The sequence below is a fragment of the Juglans microcarpa x Juglans regia genome, chromosome 5D (genome assembly GCF_004785595.1).
Source record: "Juglans microcarpa x Juglans regia isolate MS1-56 chromosome 5D, Jm3101_v1.0, whole genome shotgun sequence".
NCBI lineage: Eukaryota > Viridiplantae > Streptophyta > Magnoliopsida > Fagales > Juglandaceae > Juglans > Juglans microcarpa x Juglans regia.
Genome location: NC_054602.1, coordinates 1705836 through 1724276, shown reverse-complemented (window position 1 = coordinate 1724276; position 18441 = coordinate 1705836). Strand labels below are relative to the sequence as shown.

At 37.9% G+C, this 18441-nt stretch overlaps 2 protein-coding genes across 2 annotated transcripts; both read right to left on the bottom strand.

Moving 5' to 3' along the window:
- Positions 1-2070: 2070 nt before the first annotated feature.
- Positions 2071-5841, bottom strand: LOC121266212 (protein SMAX1-LIKE 3-like). The gene is made up of 3 exons (XM_041169982.1): positions 4226-5841; positions 3550-3787; positions 2071-3429 (listed from the first exon to the last, which is right to left on the bottom strand). Exons 1-3 carry the CDS (start codon positions 5413-5415, stop codon positions 2284-2286), a joined length of 2574 nt encoding a protein of 857 aa, XP_041025916.1. The 5' UTR covers positions 5416-5841; the 3' UTR covers positions 2071-2283.
- A 9816-nt stretch (positions 5842-15657) lies between these two features.
- Positions 15658-17475, bottom strand: LOC121264943 (probable aspartyl protease At4g16563). The gene has a single exon (XM_041168328.1). The coding sequence runs from the start codon at positions 17340-17342 to the stop codon at positions 15936-15938; it is 1407 nt and encodes a 468-aa protein (XP_041024262.1). The 5' UTR covers positions 17343-17475; the 3' UTR covers positions 15658-15935.
- Positions 17476-18441: the final 966 nt, after the last annotated feature.

The window sequence follows — 18441 nt, the reverse complement described above, 5'->3', positions numbered from 1 at the left end:
TTTTGTTAATATACTTCAAAAAATAAAAGTTTTCAAAAATTCTAAATCAAAACGAGAATTAAAAGATCGCCCGTACAATTTATAGATAGAAACAGCATCGACATAGGGCCACATCCATATAAAGGGGGTCCATCCCATAAAAGCCGAAGAAGATCCAAATAGAAAAGTTGTGATTCCTGATTATATATCTACAAACGTGCAAATAACATATCTCATAATGCAAGTAGAAGCCACCAGTAGTACTCATGATAATTATAAACTTTTAACAAATAGATATATATATATATATTTATATAATGACTTCTGGGATAATCTCCCATCATTAGTAATTATGCTCACCTTAGTACCCTTATTGCCATAACGATTGAGTTCCCCCCACCCCTTCTCTCATTCCAAGAATTTAAAAAGTCATTAAGTGATCTCCACCTGCTGATAATGTGATCTGCAGGGTGAATCTCGATCGGCCGTCAGCTTGTTACATCCTCGGGTTTCAATTTTCTTAATTTTATCTTGCTCAACTTGGCAATTGAACATCTCTAGCCTAGCCATTGAGATATGTGGGATTTATTTTTAAAAAAAAAGTTACTTGCAATCAAAGTACGTAATCATCAATATTTTATATCGTCGGGAGAAATTTTAAAAAAAATGGACACCGACATGAGTGCATGAAACAGCTTGATCGCAGGCTCTTTTTATTGGTTTGGCCGCTCAATATTATAATGTAAGCAAGTAAAAGACCAAAAGCTAGCATAGCGAGAGTACGCAAAGAGACCGTTGCTTGGTGAAAGATACAGTACTACTAGTACACTAGTACTGATCATTAAATTGTGCGGTAATTCATTTGGGGGTAGAGATCACTAGAGAGACATCATGATTCCATGCACGAACTGAGTATTATCCCATGAATTAATCCACGTAAGTAGCTTGGTGCAGATGAATGAACTATTTATGAGTACTAGTGTTGGACTTGACTCCACGCATAAATGAAATTGAAGAAAGCTTGATCACGATCTAATTATATCTACATTAAAAGAATCGATCAAAAAGGAAAAAGAAATTTAACCGCTCTATATATAGATAAAAACTAGGAAAATTGGCCAGTATAAACCATAAACTGCTAGCTCTGCTAGCTAGAGATCCTCAACTTATGAGAAATGTTGATATCGTATTTCACAACCAGAGCAACTTCACATACTGAGTCGATCTATCCTTGCAAAAATAAGAATTGAGGGCTTGGGGTGGTTGGGGATACCTCTTATGCCTAATTCAATTTGGGTTCTGAGTTTGTGATCTGTGGGAGCTTCCAATTAAAGTTTGTGTAGGGTATTTTTTGCCCTCAAGGGGGGATATATATACCTGGTAGGGGCGAACCCTTAACAAGTTGGTCGTGGTGGTGCCGCTCCATACACAGGTTGTATCCTCTGCCAACTCCATGCCATGCGACAGGCTGCCCATGCCTGATCGTGGTGACCGCTGATAGTCGTGGGTCCACCTTCCAAGCCTGTCCAACCATCAATAACTAAGGGCCAGGGTTGTCCCTGACCCTGAACGTGCGGATTGTCGACCAGTAGAAGTATCAGCCCTTCTGACTCAGTCTCAAGCCCCGTGCGTGCTACCTTGCTGCTTCTCTATGGGCTTCCTGGGCCGACCTCGCCCTTCTTGACCCGACCCGGCCTATCCTATTCTCTCATGTCGATTTGCCTACCTGGCCGTCCTTAGACCAATCATGCCTCATGGGCTGGGCTCGTGCAGTCTGACCCAACCCTGGGAACGGGCCCCCTACAAGAAGGATCAAGATTATATGAAAAGAAAAAACACAACTCATGATGATCATGCTCTTTTATTATTTCTTGATGTAATGCCAAATGCTTAAGAAATTATTTACTATTTTTTCTTTATCAGATCATAATGACAAAAAGATGATCGAAATAATAATGAATAACTTCATTGAAAAGGCGTATAAAACATGGAGAAAGCAATTAACTGAAATGTTATTGAATCTCCGAAGTGAAAATAAAAACCTCAAATTAAATGAAGTGAGAAAACTGACGGAAATTAATACGCCAACCATTAATAGAAGTAAATGCACGGATTAATATACATGGAGTTTTACATAATTTCCGACAGTCGGAAATAATCACTGAGAATGATCTAATAAAACACGTTAAACTGAGATATAACCCAAAAAACAAAAAGAATGAAAATAGCTAGAAGAAGAAACTGGCCACCTAACATAGATGTTCTTCCAGAGATTTTCCTTTTTCCTTTTCCTTCTTTTTTTTTTCACAATTCCTGAATCTTGAAAATAATTAGTTTATCAACGGTATCAAGGAGCCCAATGTCATCAATCGACTGATCAACAGCGTTATCGTCATCAATGGAAATGTTCAAATCCAGAGAGAAACATGGGCTTGTCTCCTCCAGTACTACTGCAGCAGTACCCTTCTCTTCACACCCTTCTGATTTTTGCCTAGTAGGGGGGGAGCAGGCTCTGGATCTTGAGCTGAAGCTTTCACAACTCAAAATGATGATAGCATCACTAAGGCCAACTTCTTCACAATCAGAAGTGGTAATTCTTCCTCTTTCGATAGCTCTCTTAAAACCCATTTGAGAGCGATAGTCGGCTTGCTCCACGTCTTCGACTAGAAAAACCCTATGGGGATTAGTGGACACTGCCTCGGCGAACCTTTCAATATAACTGCAACTTTGTTCTTCTCTGGATCTTTTATTTTTGCAATCCTCGGTCGAATCTGCTCTTGTGGATGAAAATGTGCTCAGGGAAATTGAAATGAGGCTGCTCTGAGAACCAAAAACAAGCTTAGCCAATTCCCTAGCAATCTTTTCTTTTGCTTCCACATCTACACCTTGAAAGAACAACCACGTTTCCTCTTTGGCCTCATTGTTTCTCACCTCCCCTTTTCTTCTTACCAAGCCGGACCTGCACTGTAAAATTGTGTTTGCAATTTCGGGGATGATATCTTTCTGCCATGGAACCTTTTTCTCCAATGCGCTGCATAGGATGTTTAGGTTTTCTACATTAAGTTCCTTGAACCTGTTGGTGTACTCCGTCTCCATGAGATCACTGGAAGAAGGCGAATTAGGGGTTGAATTCTGATTTGATGGTTGCTGAGTATCCTTTTTCTCAGGGATGTACATTCTCAATCTTGGTTGATCAACGCTCATGCTATAATTTTCAGAAACCCAGAAATGATGATGCCTCCAAGACTGCTTGGGTTCAGCCACCGGCCACTCATGGTGGATCTGGTTCAAGTAATTAGGGTATGTCTGGTCATGTGAAAAACCTGAAGTGGATGAAGAAGGAGATAGGGAGGAGAATGTGAGGGTCCTCGCAGAAGAATAGGTTTGATTGTGGATTGAACTGCAAATTGAGTTCCACTTTTTGCAAAGGTCTCTGACTGGGACACAGTTCTGGTAGAAAGAGACACGATAATTGCAAAAGCAAAAGTTAGTTTTCAACTTTTATAAATGCATTAATGGTGAACTATATAGGTATCAACGAAGTTTAGGAGGTTGAGAAGTGATTAAAACCTGATCATTAGAGCCAAGTCCATTTTTCTCATTTTTATACTGTTGGAGCCATGCAGGAAGGCTTGAAGTAGTGGAGACGCTGTTACAAGTGCTGCTTTGCAAGCTTCGAGCTTCCATGTCAAACTTTGCTGAGCAATCTGTGCAGCAGGCAAGCTGCTGCTGCTCCTCGTCACCTTCAAGCAGTAGCCAGCTATTTTCTTTTTCAGCTTTTTTGCTCGTGGACTGACTTTGTAGGTCACTTTAGACAAAGTGGATTTAATTTGAGAAAAAAATAATATTCAGTGACTTGGGGATCAATAGATAGATTTCACTACTAATTAATAATTATAAGTACTCCGCGAATTTGCATCAACTATAATTTGAAGGAAAAAATATAAAAAATGAATCTTGAAATGATATATAACTTCTTTTTTTTTTTTTTTTTTTTGCATATATTGCAATGTCACAGATACATGTATCAACTCATAAACAAAGGGAATTAAAAGGGAACTTTTTTAAAAATCTTTTACAATTTCCTTTCAATTCAACATGAACTTTTTTTTTTTCTCTAAAGAAAATGACTATCCAGTCTATCCTTCACTAAGGCGATTCACGAGGAAACCTAATTATTTTAGAAAGCGAATATGGAGCTTGAAATAAAGTTTACAATTATGTCCAACATTTCCAACTGTTTTACCTGTCAGTGATGAGACTCAAGCGCAAGCTGCCTGCAGGGATTGTAAGAGGATGAAGATCCCAAACAGTCTCCAGTGATGGATGACCTGATGATTTACATCTCATGTAAGTTTGGAAAGTGGCAATTCCCATGAGCCAGAACCTCCCAGTCTCTCCAATATTCCCACAAACCAATTTTCCAAGCTCCATGATCATGTGCTCCACCGGACAGTAACAACCCCTCCCTTGCTCTCTCGAAGTTGCCCTATAATCAGTAGCCCAATTAAGGTCTCCCACAAACAAAACAACTCCTTTGCTCAAACAGCTCTTCACAAGACTCTTAAGCTCTCCAAGTTTCTGTTCCACATCTACTCTAGAAAGATCCCCAAAAGAGGATAGAGTAACGGGTATAAATTTTACCTCTCTCAAGAATTCAGGAACGTCTCCCTTGTCAACCTTGTCCATCACTCCTCTAACCGTGTTCTCAAGATTTGCAAGACACTCACCTACAACCACTGTACTTCTCCTTCTTTTGTTCATCATATTGTCTATGACACTTCTAACGTCGTCATTCCTAATTGGATCAGATGCCACTGGTTTGTCTACTTTTGTTCCACTTTGACCAATAGGTTGAGACTGGCGGAGGTCTAATTGATTGCTATTCTTAGACTTGCTACTTAGGGAAGGAGTCTGAGAACATATTTCTAGCGACACAGCTTGTTCTACATTGCTTTTCACCTGGGTACTAGAGAAGCCAGCCTCTCTCATGACTCTACTAACACTAGGATCATCTAAGATGGATATTATGAGTTGCTCTAATTCTATTTTTACTGCTAAGAGGGGTTGCTGCTGGCTTTCAATGGACCCACGTCGCTGGTGAGCCTGAGCTCGTTTAAAGGCGGCAACCAAGGCGTTGGAGATGGAAGGATGTTGGGAGTGAGCGCCCAGCATGGGGCTAGCATTGGAGGCTGGGAGGCGGTTAAGCGCAACGTTGAAGCAGAGCTCTAGGGCTTTGCACTGGAGGGGGTGAGAGTGGGATTGCAGGCAAGCCGTTCGAAATAGGCCAGTGGAAGCTGCAAGCAAGGTGTTTGCCACATGGAGGGGAGTCACTTGGGCATGGCCGCGACGCCTAGCAAGGGTTACGGCTTGGTTAACCACTCTCGCGGCGTCTGCGGTTAGAGTTTGTTGAAGGGTGTATCCTCCTGTTCTCATCTTTCAACTCCCTCGAACACTCGGAACTACAACAGCTGTGACAAGAGACTTAAAAATGTATAAAGGAAGAACTTGTGCGAGATTATAGCTTTCATGGGTTTATCTGGATTTGAGGATACGGAAACGGTGCGTGTTTATGGCTGGGAAAGCAAGGAAAAGATCACATAGGCTTAGGGAACTTTAGGGTGAGAGGGCCGGTAGCGGAGGTTGTGTTATTGAAATCAGTTGTTGGTAGGTTTCAATCCACCTAAAGCTTGTCTATATTATACAGAGAAGTTCCATGAAGCTTGTTTGTTATGTAGCTTGTCTAGATTTGGTTTTGATTACCATTTGGCTGGAGAGAGAGAGAGAGAGAGATAGAGATGATCAGAATAAGGTTTGAAATTTATGGGAGGTGGGCTGTGCTTTTCTTGTAGGTGAGGTAAAATTTGGGGTCCAATGTCGATTTTGTAGTGGAAAGTGGAATGCATGTGCTGACAAGCAGGACGAATGCACCAGTATCAAAGGCAACTTAGCTTTGCTCTTTCTCTGATCTACATCAAATTAATTTCATAAAATTAAATAAGATATTGTATTTGTAAGTGGGCCTCTCTCTTTTATGCAAAGTTTAGGATACATTAATACTAGACTGATCAAAAACAGTACACCCCCAATCTTATCAAAGTATACATCAAATCTTGGTATAATTTAATAATCCTGAACTTTTATCTTATTGAAACCCATCCAGTCCTGAGATTGTCAAGAACCGCAATAAGGCACATATATAGGAGAAATAATAGCACTGATCTACCTAGCCACCTAGGTGCTTCAATGATCGATGAGATCAAGCATATCAAATTTGAACAGCAATCTCACCCTTCTTTACAACGTCTTGATCCATTTCAATAAAGGGCAATCTTGAACTTTCATTAGCCAAAACATTGAGGTATCTCACGTAGAGAGAGAGAGAGAGAGAGAGAGAGAGAGAGAGAGAGGGGGTGTGGAGGGGTGAAATCTTTTTCAGCGTCCGCAAAAACCGAGGACCTGAAAAGAGAATGGGGACTATATGTCTGAAGGAATCGGGAACAGTGTACGATTTTCTTCCGGACTCGAAGACAAAGGAATAAAGCGTTCGCATTCATTCAGCCTTTATGGATAACAAAGTTACAAAACTAACTCGACGCTTTGAATGCACATATTGCATGGGGACTAAGACCAACATACAAACATTCCCTCCTACCTAGCTAGCTCGTATGACATGATGATCTCTCTCATTATTTCATAAAGTTGGAGCTTTTGCACCCTCGTTAATTCATCCAAAATAATAATGAGTAAGCAAATCACAAAGTGAAAAAAACAAAATTATCACAAACTCGTAAGGATGTACATGACTTTGAGATGGGCCCGATCGATCTTTTTCCTTAGGTACTGTACCTCTTCAGCTAGAACAATATGGCCTCCAATTGCACCGATGCCGGTCGCGTCAAAGCATGAAGGGTCTGCGGCGCCTTCATTGTAATTTCATCATGATTGATCTTATTATATATTATTTGTATGATATATATATTAATGATGATTAACAATAAGAAATATGGGGTAACAAAGCATGATCATAATAACAGCAACTATATATATATTGCCTTTTCTTTTGCGATGAGATAAAGGCCGCTGGCCGTCCTCCATTACTCCTTGCCGTATTAATGTGCATATATATATATATATATACACGTTAAAGCGAGACCGATCAACTATATATTGTCGCATAAATTGATCGAGAAATTGGCCGGCAGAAAGAGGGGCAGATTAACATTTTGCTTAATTCAAGGCCGGATCATAACAATAGATTGATTAATTAATAAGGCTCGTTTTTTTTTTTTTTTTAATCGGGTTATAGTTTACGTTATAGTTAGCTAGGGGTTTATTTACTGTTTCTGAATTAATACTGCATACAATATAAGAATTATTGGGTCCCATGCATAATATTGTACGTAGGTGCTATCTCGTACGTACGTATAGATAGTCAATTAATTCATGATATTGTGTGCGGAACTTTCTGATCAACTTTTCTTGTATAGAGAGTTTTTTTTTTTTTTTTTTTGAAACAGAATAACTTTCATTCATAAGAGTTACTCAATACAATGTTTTTCAGCTAGTAACTTACTAGTAATCATATCAGGCCCTTCCTGATCAATCCATTAACATTGCATTTCCTCTAAAGACAAAGCCAGTTTTGCTAAGATATATATGTGCTATCTCGTTTCTAAAAAGAACTGATCCTTCAGCTATGCAAATCTTTCAAAACTCTCTTTGACATATGGAATAATCTACTTATATGCTGTCCAACATGTATTATATGAATTAACCGCAGCCTCTAAGATAGATAACTTTTGCATCTCCTTCTATAATCACCTTTTTGAATCCCATGTCTAAGCACAACTCAATTGCTTTCCTCATAGCTGCTGCTCTGCTATTAATAGTTGAGACAACAAGCATTATGGTTCACTGCAAGCTGCCATTTGTTCTCCATTATAATTCCTGATTATAATCCCAACACCTACTTTCTGATTTTTTGAATCTGTAACAGCATCAAAGTTAACTTTAAGCCAACCTTCCTCAGGTTGTCTCCATATAGCCCTCTTTGGTAATGGATGTTCTGCAATGTTCCCCATTACCTTCTTCTGTTGAGCATCTTTGAACTCTTTTAATGACAATAGTGCAGATTGAACAATCTATTTTGGGTCATCAAAGAGATTCTCGAAAACTGATCTATTTCTCCTATGCCATATACCTCTTAACATAACTGCTACTTCTTCTAATTTCTCTTGAGACAGCCTTAGATGCATCTTACACCATAGCTCCATAAAATCACTAGCCATAACAGTCCACTTCTATAAAGCACTTCCCTTTTCTACCTATACATCACTCACAACAGGACATTGCCATAGAGCATGTAAAACAATCTCCCTTTCATATTTCCAGAGTGGGCATAATTCATCTTCAACCACCTTTTTTTGCATAAGTGCAACCTTAGTAGGAAGAACATTCGAGCCAGCCCTCCACAAAAAGTGTTTAGTTGCAGCAGGTATCTTTAGTTTCCATATTGATTTCCACAACCTCTCTACGTGCCCCCCTTTTTGATGATTCCCCTTCCCTTCTTAGGCTTAACTGCTTTGCTACATAATAACCACTTCTGAATAAACTGTTTTAGTCATATATATATATAAAATCCAGGCACCAAATGATCTTGATTTTCATAAATGACTACTTGGGAAACCCAGAAAATATAACCCAAATTAAGAATGTAAAATCATATCTCCAAGGCTGACTAATCAAGATGGTTAAAGATATATAGAACATAATACGATTATTAATTATCTGATCTGAATATGGTACATGACAAATATATATATATATATACTACAAGAAAACTACTTATTTGTGACCAACTATTTCCTGTAAAAATGATTATTTTATGCTAAAATAAGTATTTTCGTCGCAAATAGTCATTATCGTCACAAATAATCCGTCACAAATGCTCGTTTTTCTTGTACTAGCTAGTGATATAGCTTGCCTTTGGGACGTGGATCGATTTCCTTCCAAAAGTAAAGGTTCTAAGACTTGACCAGTTAAGATTGGAGAATATTTGTGGAGTTAGGGATTGTTTTACTTTCTTAATCTTTTTAGTTAATTTGATTAAAGAACAGTAAACTTAATTTCACCAATTTAATTATTTGTAATAGAATTGGACCACTACCCTAAATTCCATATCACCCTTAATTAGATCATTGGAATGATAATCATGCCATTACGTAGTGTTTGGAGAAGATATTGTTTCGATGGGGCCACAAAGATTCCTTATTATTCTATTCCTTCCGACAAGATTATAAGCCTATCCGCTGGATAATCTAAAGGTATGAAGCAACTAACAATATTTAGGTACGAGGAATTAATTATTGAAGATAATACGCGGCCTTAAAGTCGAGGATCTCCTGGAAAATTACATAAATCAACTAGAAAGGTTCTGAGGGCCATAATAAGCATGGGTCTTAATTAATAATAAGCATCCGGCCTCCTCGGATGAATATCTGGGTCATGTTTTAATTAATTTTGCGGTTTATTTTAGGTTACAGTTCCTATTCCTCAACGACGATCCTCAGCGTGCCTTTGCATAGAAAGGAGAGCTAGCTCGAGACCACGACCCAGTACTACTTACCCCGCGCGCATCTGGGCCTTCGAATGAATGAAAATACTACGTACGAAATTACATAAACAAATGGGAAGCTATTTTCCAAACACAACAAACGAGAGATCTAATTTCATTCATCAAATCATCTTCAACTTTAAATTGTTCGTACAATTAACACCTAAAGGTCTGCGACAAATCAGTGTTTACTGATTATACTTTCAGTCTCACTTGTTTACTTCAAAGTGAAGTAGTTCCCAGAAAAAAGGAAAAAAAAGATGAGAAGAAAGAGAAAACAGAATGATCGTCTAGCAATCATGCATAGACGAAAGCTAGCTAGTGATGAAACAAAGCTGGTTCATGAATCATGGCGCCATCCATGGAGAACGAGTACGTACAGTACTCGAAGCCGCTCAAACCATAATGTTTTCTTCATAAGAAGCGCCCAGAAATTAAGGCGCTGGTACGTACGCATCAGAACAAATTGATCATCAGACATCTTGCGAAGATGATTGGATCGTCAAGTTGGGAATGTTACAAATTAATTTTCCATTGCTTTTATATGTAGTACACGTGCAGCTACGTACAAGCTATATTTTTAGTGTCTTATGAGATCAAACGTCGTCGTCTCCTGCATGCAAGCAACCTTGCTTGCTCGCTCGCTCAATTCTGGTTAATTTGCAGTGGTGATAACTACCATTTCTAACGAGCCTCCAACGTCGTCCCTCGATCTAATATTTCATTCACGTTATTTATGTAGTGCGGGTGAATAGTGGGTGCGTACGTGCATGGTTGTGGCGCGTATTGGGTACGCGAATTAAGCAAATTATAGTACTAGGTCACGAACAGTCCTTGTATAGAAACTAATTAATATCCTAATTAACCGTTTATTCTTGAGTTGTAATTTCTCGGTAATGAGTCCGCAGTCAAAAAGCTTCTTCTATCTTTGTTGGCCTCAAAAGACATACATTAAAGGGCACCATATAATTTGAACACAAAAAGCACTCAGCATTGCTAGAAAAAAGGAGTGTCTGAATGAAAGTGAGGAAGATATTGCACATTACACTTACTAAGGATATTACACCCCCAACCCATCCTTCCCCATCTCTCTCTCTCTCTCTCTCTCTCTCTCTCTCTCTCCGCCAATAACTATATATTAAAGTTGGCAAAACATGAGATAGCTATAGAAAAAGCCATCTCTCACTGTTAATTAGTTGCAAAATCTGCGTTTTAACTTTTCACAACATGAGATTTATGTCAAAGTGAGTATAATTTTATCTTTTGATCTCTAGTCTCGCTATCAGGCCCTTACATAATTTCTAAAAAATTCACATGATACGTGATGACTAGATTAATTGCCATTAACGTACAGTATATATAGAGGAAATATTTGTACATTGAAGTATTTTAATATTAATTGTATGCAAAACGTTATTTAATATACATCTTTTATCAAACCCTCGCTAATTAATCTAACATATATGATAATGAAGTAGATGCTACTTTATATATATTAAATTGATGGTATAGACGAAATTAATGTCCATATTATAGAAAAATGCAAGTAACATTATACTACTATATCTCTATATATCCGCCCTTTTGCTCAAAGTAAAGCACTCTCTCATAAAGCGACATTAAAAGTAAAATATGGCGTTATCTACTCAAAAGGGCCGCTCATTTCATGCTTTTATGCTTCAAATAAGCATCTTCGGCCTATACGTGGTGGCCATGTGGGTGAAGGCAATTATAAATATTCAAGAGAGCCTAGCTAGCTAGGAAACAAATCTCAGAGAGAGAGCGTAGTTATAAATAGCATTGTGCTGGCCGGTCAGGCTTCGAACTTTAAAGGCTAGAATGGAGGAAAAAGTAGGTCTAATTTTGACAGGGCAGCCTTGTTAACGTAAAGGCTATGGAATTACGTACCGGTACCACCCTTCTTTTCCTAAAAGTTTTCATTATTTTATGCTAATTAATTAATAATACCTACTATATATGCATTAAACCAAATTAAATTAAGTTTAATTCAATCACGTACAACAGCCGGCATCATGAGAATAAGATGGTCATGTTTCGATCTATTTAATTTGTATCACCTATTATTCTGATCAACACTAAATTAATAATACTGTTATAATTATTTTTATAAATTATTTTATAATCAGATGGTGAAAAGAGTTGCGTAAAAGATTATATATATGTGGTGAAACTGATGATACTCGCCCCTCCCCCGTCATTTCCACACACGAAAAAAAATAAACATCGGCGACGCACCGATTGCAAGACGTTTCTACATGTTGTGGGCTTGGAGCGAGTAAGTTGGGCCGTGAGAAGTTGACTGGAATCAACCCAATCGCACTCATATGGAAGGGAATCGATGAGCTTTGTAGGAGTTTGCGACAGGGACTAGCTTGTACACTACAGGCCTCGATATCTGAAACTTTATCTTATTGGGCTCTCTGATGATGAGACTTAATAGTTCCTTCGTTGAAATGCTAGGCCCGAAAGTTTAAATAAACGCCCATTTATAAAATGAGGATACTTTTATAAAATAATGTTGCTTTTATAAGATGTTTTATAAAAATACTTCTAATTTAAAACATAGTTATATAAAGTATTGTAAAAAAAAATTATGTGTAAATTATTTTCCTATATATATATTTATATGGTGAGGTCAGCTTGACGACTGCCTGCCAAAGATAGTTGAACAAGCTTGAGACGAAAGAAAGAGGAAAGATAGAAAAGCACATATTCTGGTTGTGTCGGGTGATTTTTGTGGGTGAGAGGGGGAGAGCATCATTTCCATGGAAATTGGATAATCTGTAAGGCAATAAGTGGCGACGTGTACCACTGACAATATTCACGCATACATTTTCAAAAGTAAATGATATATACAGATATAAAAAATAATACATAAAAAATAAATCTATAAATTAGTTTATTTTGACGTAGTACCTTAGCTTATAAATTTATTTTTATTGTAAAATATATTTATTATAATAATTTTTAAATTTATTTTTATAAAATCTCTTTATGAATAAAATATTTTTTTAAAAAAATAAACATGATAATAAAAGAGTTTGAATTGCTGAGTTGGATCCACCGTGCTCAAACTCCAATATCGGGCTGTAGCTAGAGAAAGCAATTCGAGCTTCACGTACGTTTCGTTGAGTTCAAGTAAAAATATTTGGTCCAAAACGTAGCATATCTCAAAATTTAGGAAAAGTTGCTTTTTAATCATAAGTAATTAGAATATGCGATCGCATCATCGTTTTTTTATTCATCTAAGCGTCACAATTTGTTGAATAACAAATTATAAACTTGCTTTAAATTTTGGTGTAAATTTTCAAATTTCATACCTAATTAAATCTGATCAAATTATAAAAAAGAGTGAGAGTTTAAGAAATTAATTTAACCTATTTGTTGTGTGAACGCAATTTTGGGATATCCTCAATTAACATTTGCACATCAACCATCTCTCTTCCAAATTGGCGAGGTTAGTTAAATTGAGATGATTTAGGATTTGAACTTAAAAAAGATTGCTTAATTTCTAGGTCATGTATTTAAATCTTTACGTTATAGAAGTTGTCAAATATAGAAGTCGCACTGACATGATCTTCAGTACGTGCATGTCAGCTTGCATGGAGATCTGAATTACTTCACACGATAGAGATCACCGGGATATAATTGGATCATTGTTCTGACAAGTTCTAATTAATTGGTAATTCCATACCTCAATCATTAGCAATTTAACAAACGCAATGAGCACTATAAAAAAGTTCCAGAGACAAATGCCACCAAATGCCACCCAAGACCCAGCTACTACATGCATTCAAAAGCAAAGGCACCACTTAGCACCCATGCCACCCACGACCTTTTTTAGTCTTTATGCCGACCGATGAGTGGACATTATAAATCCAATTCAAAACCTTCCCATTTTTACTTTTGGTTCTACAACCATGTACAGTGACGGATCATTTCTTCATTTATTTCTTTTTTTATTATTATTATTTATTGACATTGGGTGTTCAAAAACATTGTTCCACTAATCTCAAGGTGTACAAGTTCTTGACAAAGAGTTTTCTATAAGAAATTCAAGAAAAAAAATTTCTAGTCTAATGATCTTTAAAAAATTATTTGCATTTAAGAAATTTCGAATTTTAACTTTAGAGAAAGAATACCATCAAAACTTTACCCAGACGCCTTTTTATTTTCTTCTAATGAATGAAATCCTCCTTTTTAAGTTACCTATTTTACTTTCCTTACTTGCGTTCGAGTGCAAAAGTTGTTGAAAAGTCGCAAAATCCCACGTTAACACGATTTCTTTCTTCTCATGCAACTGACGCATCGGTTAAAAGCTCACATCAGGTTTTAGAATGATTTAAAAAAGTAATTATAAAAAAGCAAATTTAAAAGAATTGGAGGTGACCGCACTGACCAGTTACTTGTACTGGAAATATCACTCCTTTGGGGTGTGTGTGGTCATCCCCACGGCCACACGAATGACTTTTATTAGCCTCACATGAATCATATTGGCTTGAGCCTCTGAGCGAGTACCCTGGCCTCGATCGATCGTCCACTTTTTAATTTGTTGTGTTTTAGCTAAGTTTTTATTTACTTTTTTTCAATTTTTTTTTTAATAAAGGAGGTAGAGGGTTTTAAACTCAAATTTTTCATTTGAAAATCGGACTATATGTCATAAGCCATCAGGTTCTAATTGGCTACTTTTTTCAAAATTGACACTATAACATTAATGTTATGTTAGTAGTTAATATAGTAGACGCGGTAAGTTTTATAAAAACCTTGACAAAAAATTAATGTTGTAATATGTCCGACATTACTTGTTTTTTTCTTTATCCACTTTTCTGTAAAATTGCTTGACAAATGGTGGTTTTGTCTAGAGAAGTGGTCCTATTTTGCTTTTAATTTTTAAAGTTTGGAGTGGCCCGGGGGATTTTGTTGGTTCCTAACTAAGTCGTCTTAAACAAAGGCGATGGGATAAGGTTTTGTCCACTCCTCGACCCCTTCTCATGCCTCATCTAGTGGTATATAGGACTAAACTTACATGCGCACATGATAGACGTTGGATCTATGCTTTGTTGACATCAGACAGCGCATGCATGGGACAAGTACCTATGCCAGCTTGGACACGAGACAGACGCGACTATGTGTGTGTGTTTAGTTAAATCTCTATGGACACGGAATCAATCAAAACCATCTGCGACCTAATGTAAGAAAGGAATTAGGATGCCACTAGTACTTATTTCTAATGCACATGTGAGTTCTACAAATAATGCATTGATTCGACTGATCATCATCGTGCATGAACAGAGATTGGCTCACTTAAGGGTAGTGCCGATGCAGTCATGCGCAAAAGAGAAATCGGAGACAACGGGATTGCAATTAACTTTGTATGCTCAATATTATTCCATGTCTTATAGTTAAGGGAAATGCTTCTCCTCCCGATAATGGGTCCGATGATGGGTACTCTCGATTCCACTTTTTTCTTTTCTTCTTCATGATTGAACAAGTGTTTTCAAATGTTGTTGTAAAACTTTTAAAAATATATTTAACAAGATTAACAAACATATATGAAGATAATAGCAAAAAAAGATATGAAATAACCTTATTTGTGGGCAGTGTCAGGATCCACTATCAGTGACCCTAACACTACCCTATACATAATAATGTATCATCGTCTCAGTATAAGCATATATATAAATAATATATATATATATATATTGCTGATTTTGTGAGTAGACAGGCAAAGAGCAATTGAAGTACTCGATCCAAGGAAATAAAATAAAAAAAGGGATCGATTAAGAAACTTACCAATGAAGACAAAGAAAAAGTGATACACAGTAGCAAAAAACTTATGCTTGGAAGTTAGAAAGCAAACAGGACATGATCCACGGAAAGGAAACGCATAAAGTGGAACGGTAGCCCCAAAGTAACACCAAAATCAGCATCAATTAACACAACAGGTATTAGAGTCAGAACATAACGGCTAGTGTGATGATCTACACCACATTGTTTAATCTTATATCTAAATTTCACAACAGCTTTAAAATATGCCATAATTTTGAAAATACAATTATTATTTCAATTATCGCGATGATAGCCTTCTACTTTTAAAATTATTCTAGTACTATTTAGACGATAAATTGTAAGAAGATGAAATCGGTGAAGTCTTTAATATTTCACCGCGCACCATCCACCATCAATCCTGATTACTCCGGCAACGAGCTTTTACGCTTCACCGTGAGGTCGCCGCCGCCACCCACCATGCATCTTCACTTCACCTCATCGTGTATGTACGCACTGAACGTGTCCCATCCAACAATTATTCCACGCCAGCTCAATTCTTGCAATTTTGTTGCCGGAAGCCAAGCCTCTCGTTTTCCAAGTCGTATTCCACGTAGAAATTCTGCTGCTGGAAACTACCAAATATTATGGCCGGCCCACCCGTCGAGCCCAAACCAGAAGAATTGTCGGTGACAATGGTCAGGCACACGACACTTAAATTACCGGCTAACGCAAAATAATTCACAGCGGGCAAGATCAACTTTGCACCACCTTTAAATTGGAAGGTTAATTCCGGAAGGTTGACCGTTTTCTGATTGAAAATATTGAAACACGGCTCTAGACCGGACCTGGCTTCAATGTCAACAGCTCTAGAATAGTTAGCCATCTGAATCTCAAACTCTTTCGCTACGGCTTCAAAGACCGGCCTTTCCATGAAGGTGAAGGTCGACCCAGAGTCCACTATGGTCCCACCGTGACCGTCAGTCCCGGGCACCAAATATTTATACTGGATCTTTGCGGTCTTATCTCCCACCATGACTTTACGAAGGGTTACGTAATAGAATTCGCGGTATGCAGTGTTATTGGTAACGGGATTTTTTCGGAACGGCGTGTAGCTAAGGCCCGGGGTCTTGGCGGAACTGGACCCACTGTACAAAACAAGGTCACTGCTCTCCGTGGTATCGTCGAAACGACGGGACAGTAGGCAGTAGGAGAATTTGCTGACACCCAATTGTGAGGGCAAAGATTCGGGACCGCGACCAAACCCGGCAATGCCGGCAGGTTGACGGGTCGAGAAAATGGAGCACCCGACAAGAAAATGGGGGAAAGTTTTCTTGGAGAAATCCAGGGTCTCGGAGAGTAATAATCCGACGGTTGACCCTGAACCGTATTGAATTATGTACGGAGGGCAACTCTGCGAGCAATTCTGTGAAGCTGGGTTGCAGTCTTGGCACCGAGACTGGACATCCGAGCCAGCAATCCAGGTACATTTGGGGTTTTTGCAACCCAGAATCTTCGAAGAAGATGATAATTTTGGAATGAATTTTGGGATTTTTTCTGGGTATATGTTAGGGAAGTCGCAATTGGAGCAGAGATAGCGGGAGGTGCAGGGGAACCAGACGAGGCTACTGCCAGTGTCCAAAACAAAAGTTATGGTTTGCGGGGGTGTGCCAAAGCTGAGGGAGATGGAGTAGCCTCCGTAGCTGTGAGGTAAGACGTGGGTTTTGGCAAGAGGAGTATTGGGTTTCGAGCGCTTGAGATGGTGAGCTCTGCTTAGAGAAGCAGAGGCGAGGGAATTGAGGGTCTTGATCGGATCTGAGGATGGATTTTTGGAGGAAAAGGGTGAGAGAGGAATGGTGAGAGTGGTGGTTTCGGGACTGGGAGCTACAGAGGATGAAGATGAAACTGAGATGGAAAGAGAGAAGACAAAGATGAGAGAGAGAAGAGACGAAGCCGCCATGGGCGAGTTTGGTGGTTTCTCCCTTGTGGGCAGCGAGTGTGAGGGTGGAGTTCTGTAAATGCGTGGGGCGGACTTGAGGATGGACTTGGAGCTGTTCGGTGTCGTTTATAGACTTTTTGGAGAAGGGAGGGGGTGGACATCAACGGTCGGCAGTAGAATCAAGTTCGATTTAGGCGATATAACTACCATTGAAGTGAGCGGAATTAACCAAACATGCCAAGGCGAATAAGTCAACTTTCTTTTGTTCCTTTTACTTTAGAGAAAAAAAAAAAAAATACACCAACATTTTGATCTTATCTTTTACTTTTTCTTTGTAAAATTAGTGATTAGTGTAATAGAAAGTTAGAAACTACGGTTCCATACAATTCAATAATTCTTGAGTTCGTAAAGTTCCTATTATGTTGACATGAAGTTATTCATCATCAATTCTTAAATTTATTAAATTAAAAATAAGTTTTGATGTATACTTATATTCACTTCTCTAAGAAATCATAGCAAAGAATACCTCAAACATAGTTTATTAAGTTGCTCTACGAGTTTATCTAGTCTAGTAAATCTCAAGCGTATCTTCTTAATTGTGAAATGTACTACCTAGTGTAAACTAAAGTAGCATTCAACAAATCTACATTCTAAATACTATTTCAAGAGAGAACAAAAAGAGAAATAATTTTATGTTTCAAATGATATAAAAAACTAACTGAGGGGGTTATATATAACCCACCCCCACACGGCTGGCCTTAAAGCCAACCTCCAATCTACCATTTAAATAGTAGTAACGCATGACTTTATAAGCAAGTTAAACAACGCATTACAATGCAAGAGAAAACTAGAAGAGGGATTCAACCTCACGTGGGCACCGCTCCATCTAAAAACTTTATTATAAAAAGAGAATATAATGAAAGAAAAAGGCTACTTTGTCGCTTGTAACATACTGCTCAAATGTACCGTTTGGTATTTTTTTTTTTTTACTCAATGATTAAAGAAGTGATTTTAAATGTATTGGTATATTTTTTATTTTTTAAAAATATTTAAATTTATTAAAAAAATATGAATAAAAAAATGAAAAGTAATAACCGGTAAAGTGGAGCCCGACTTTACA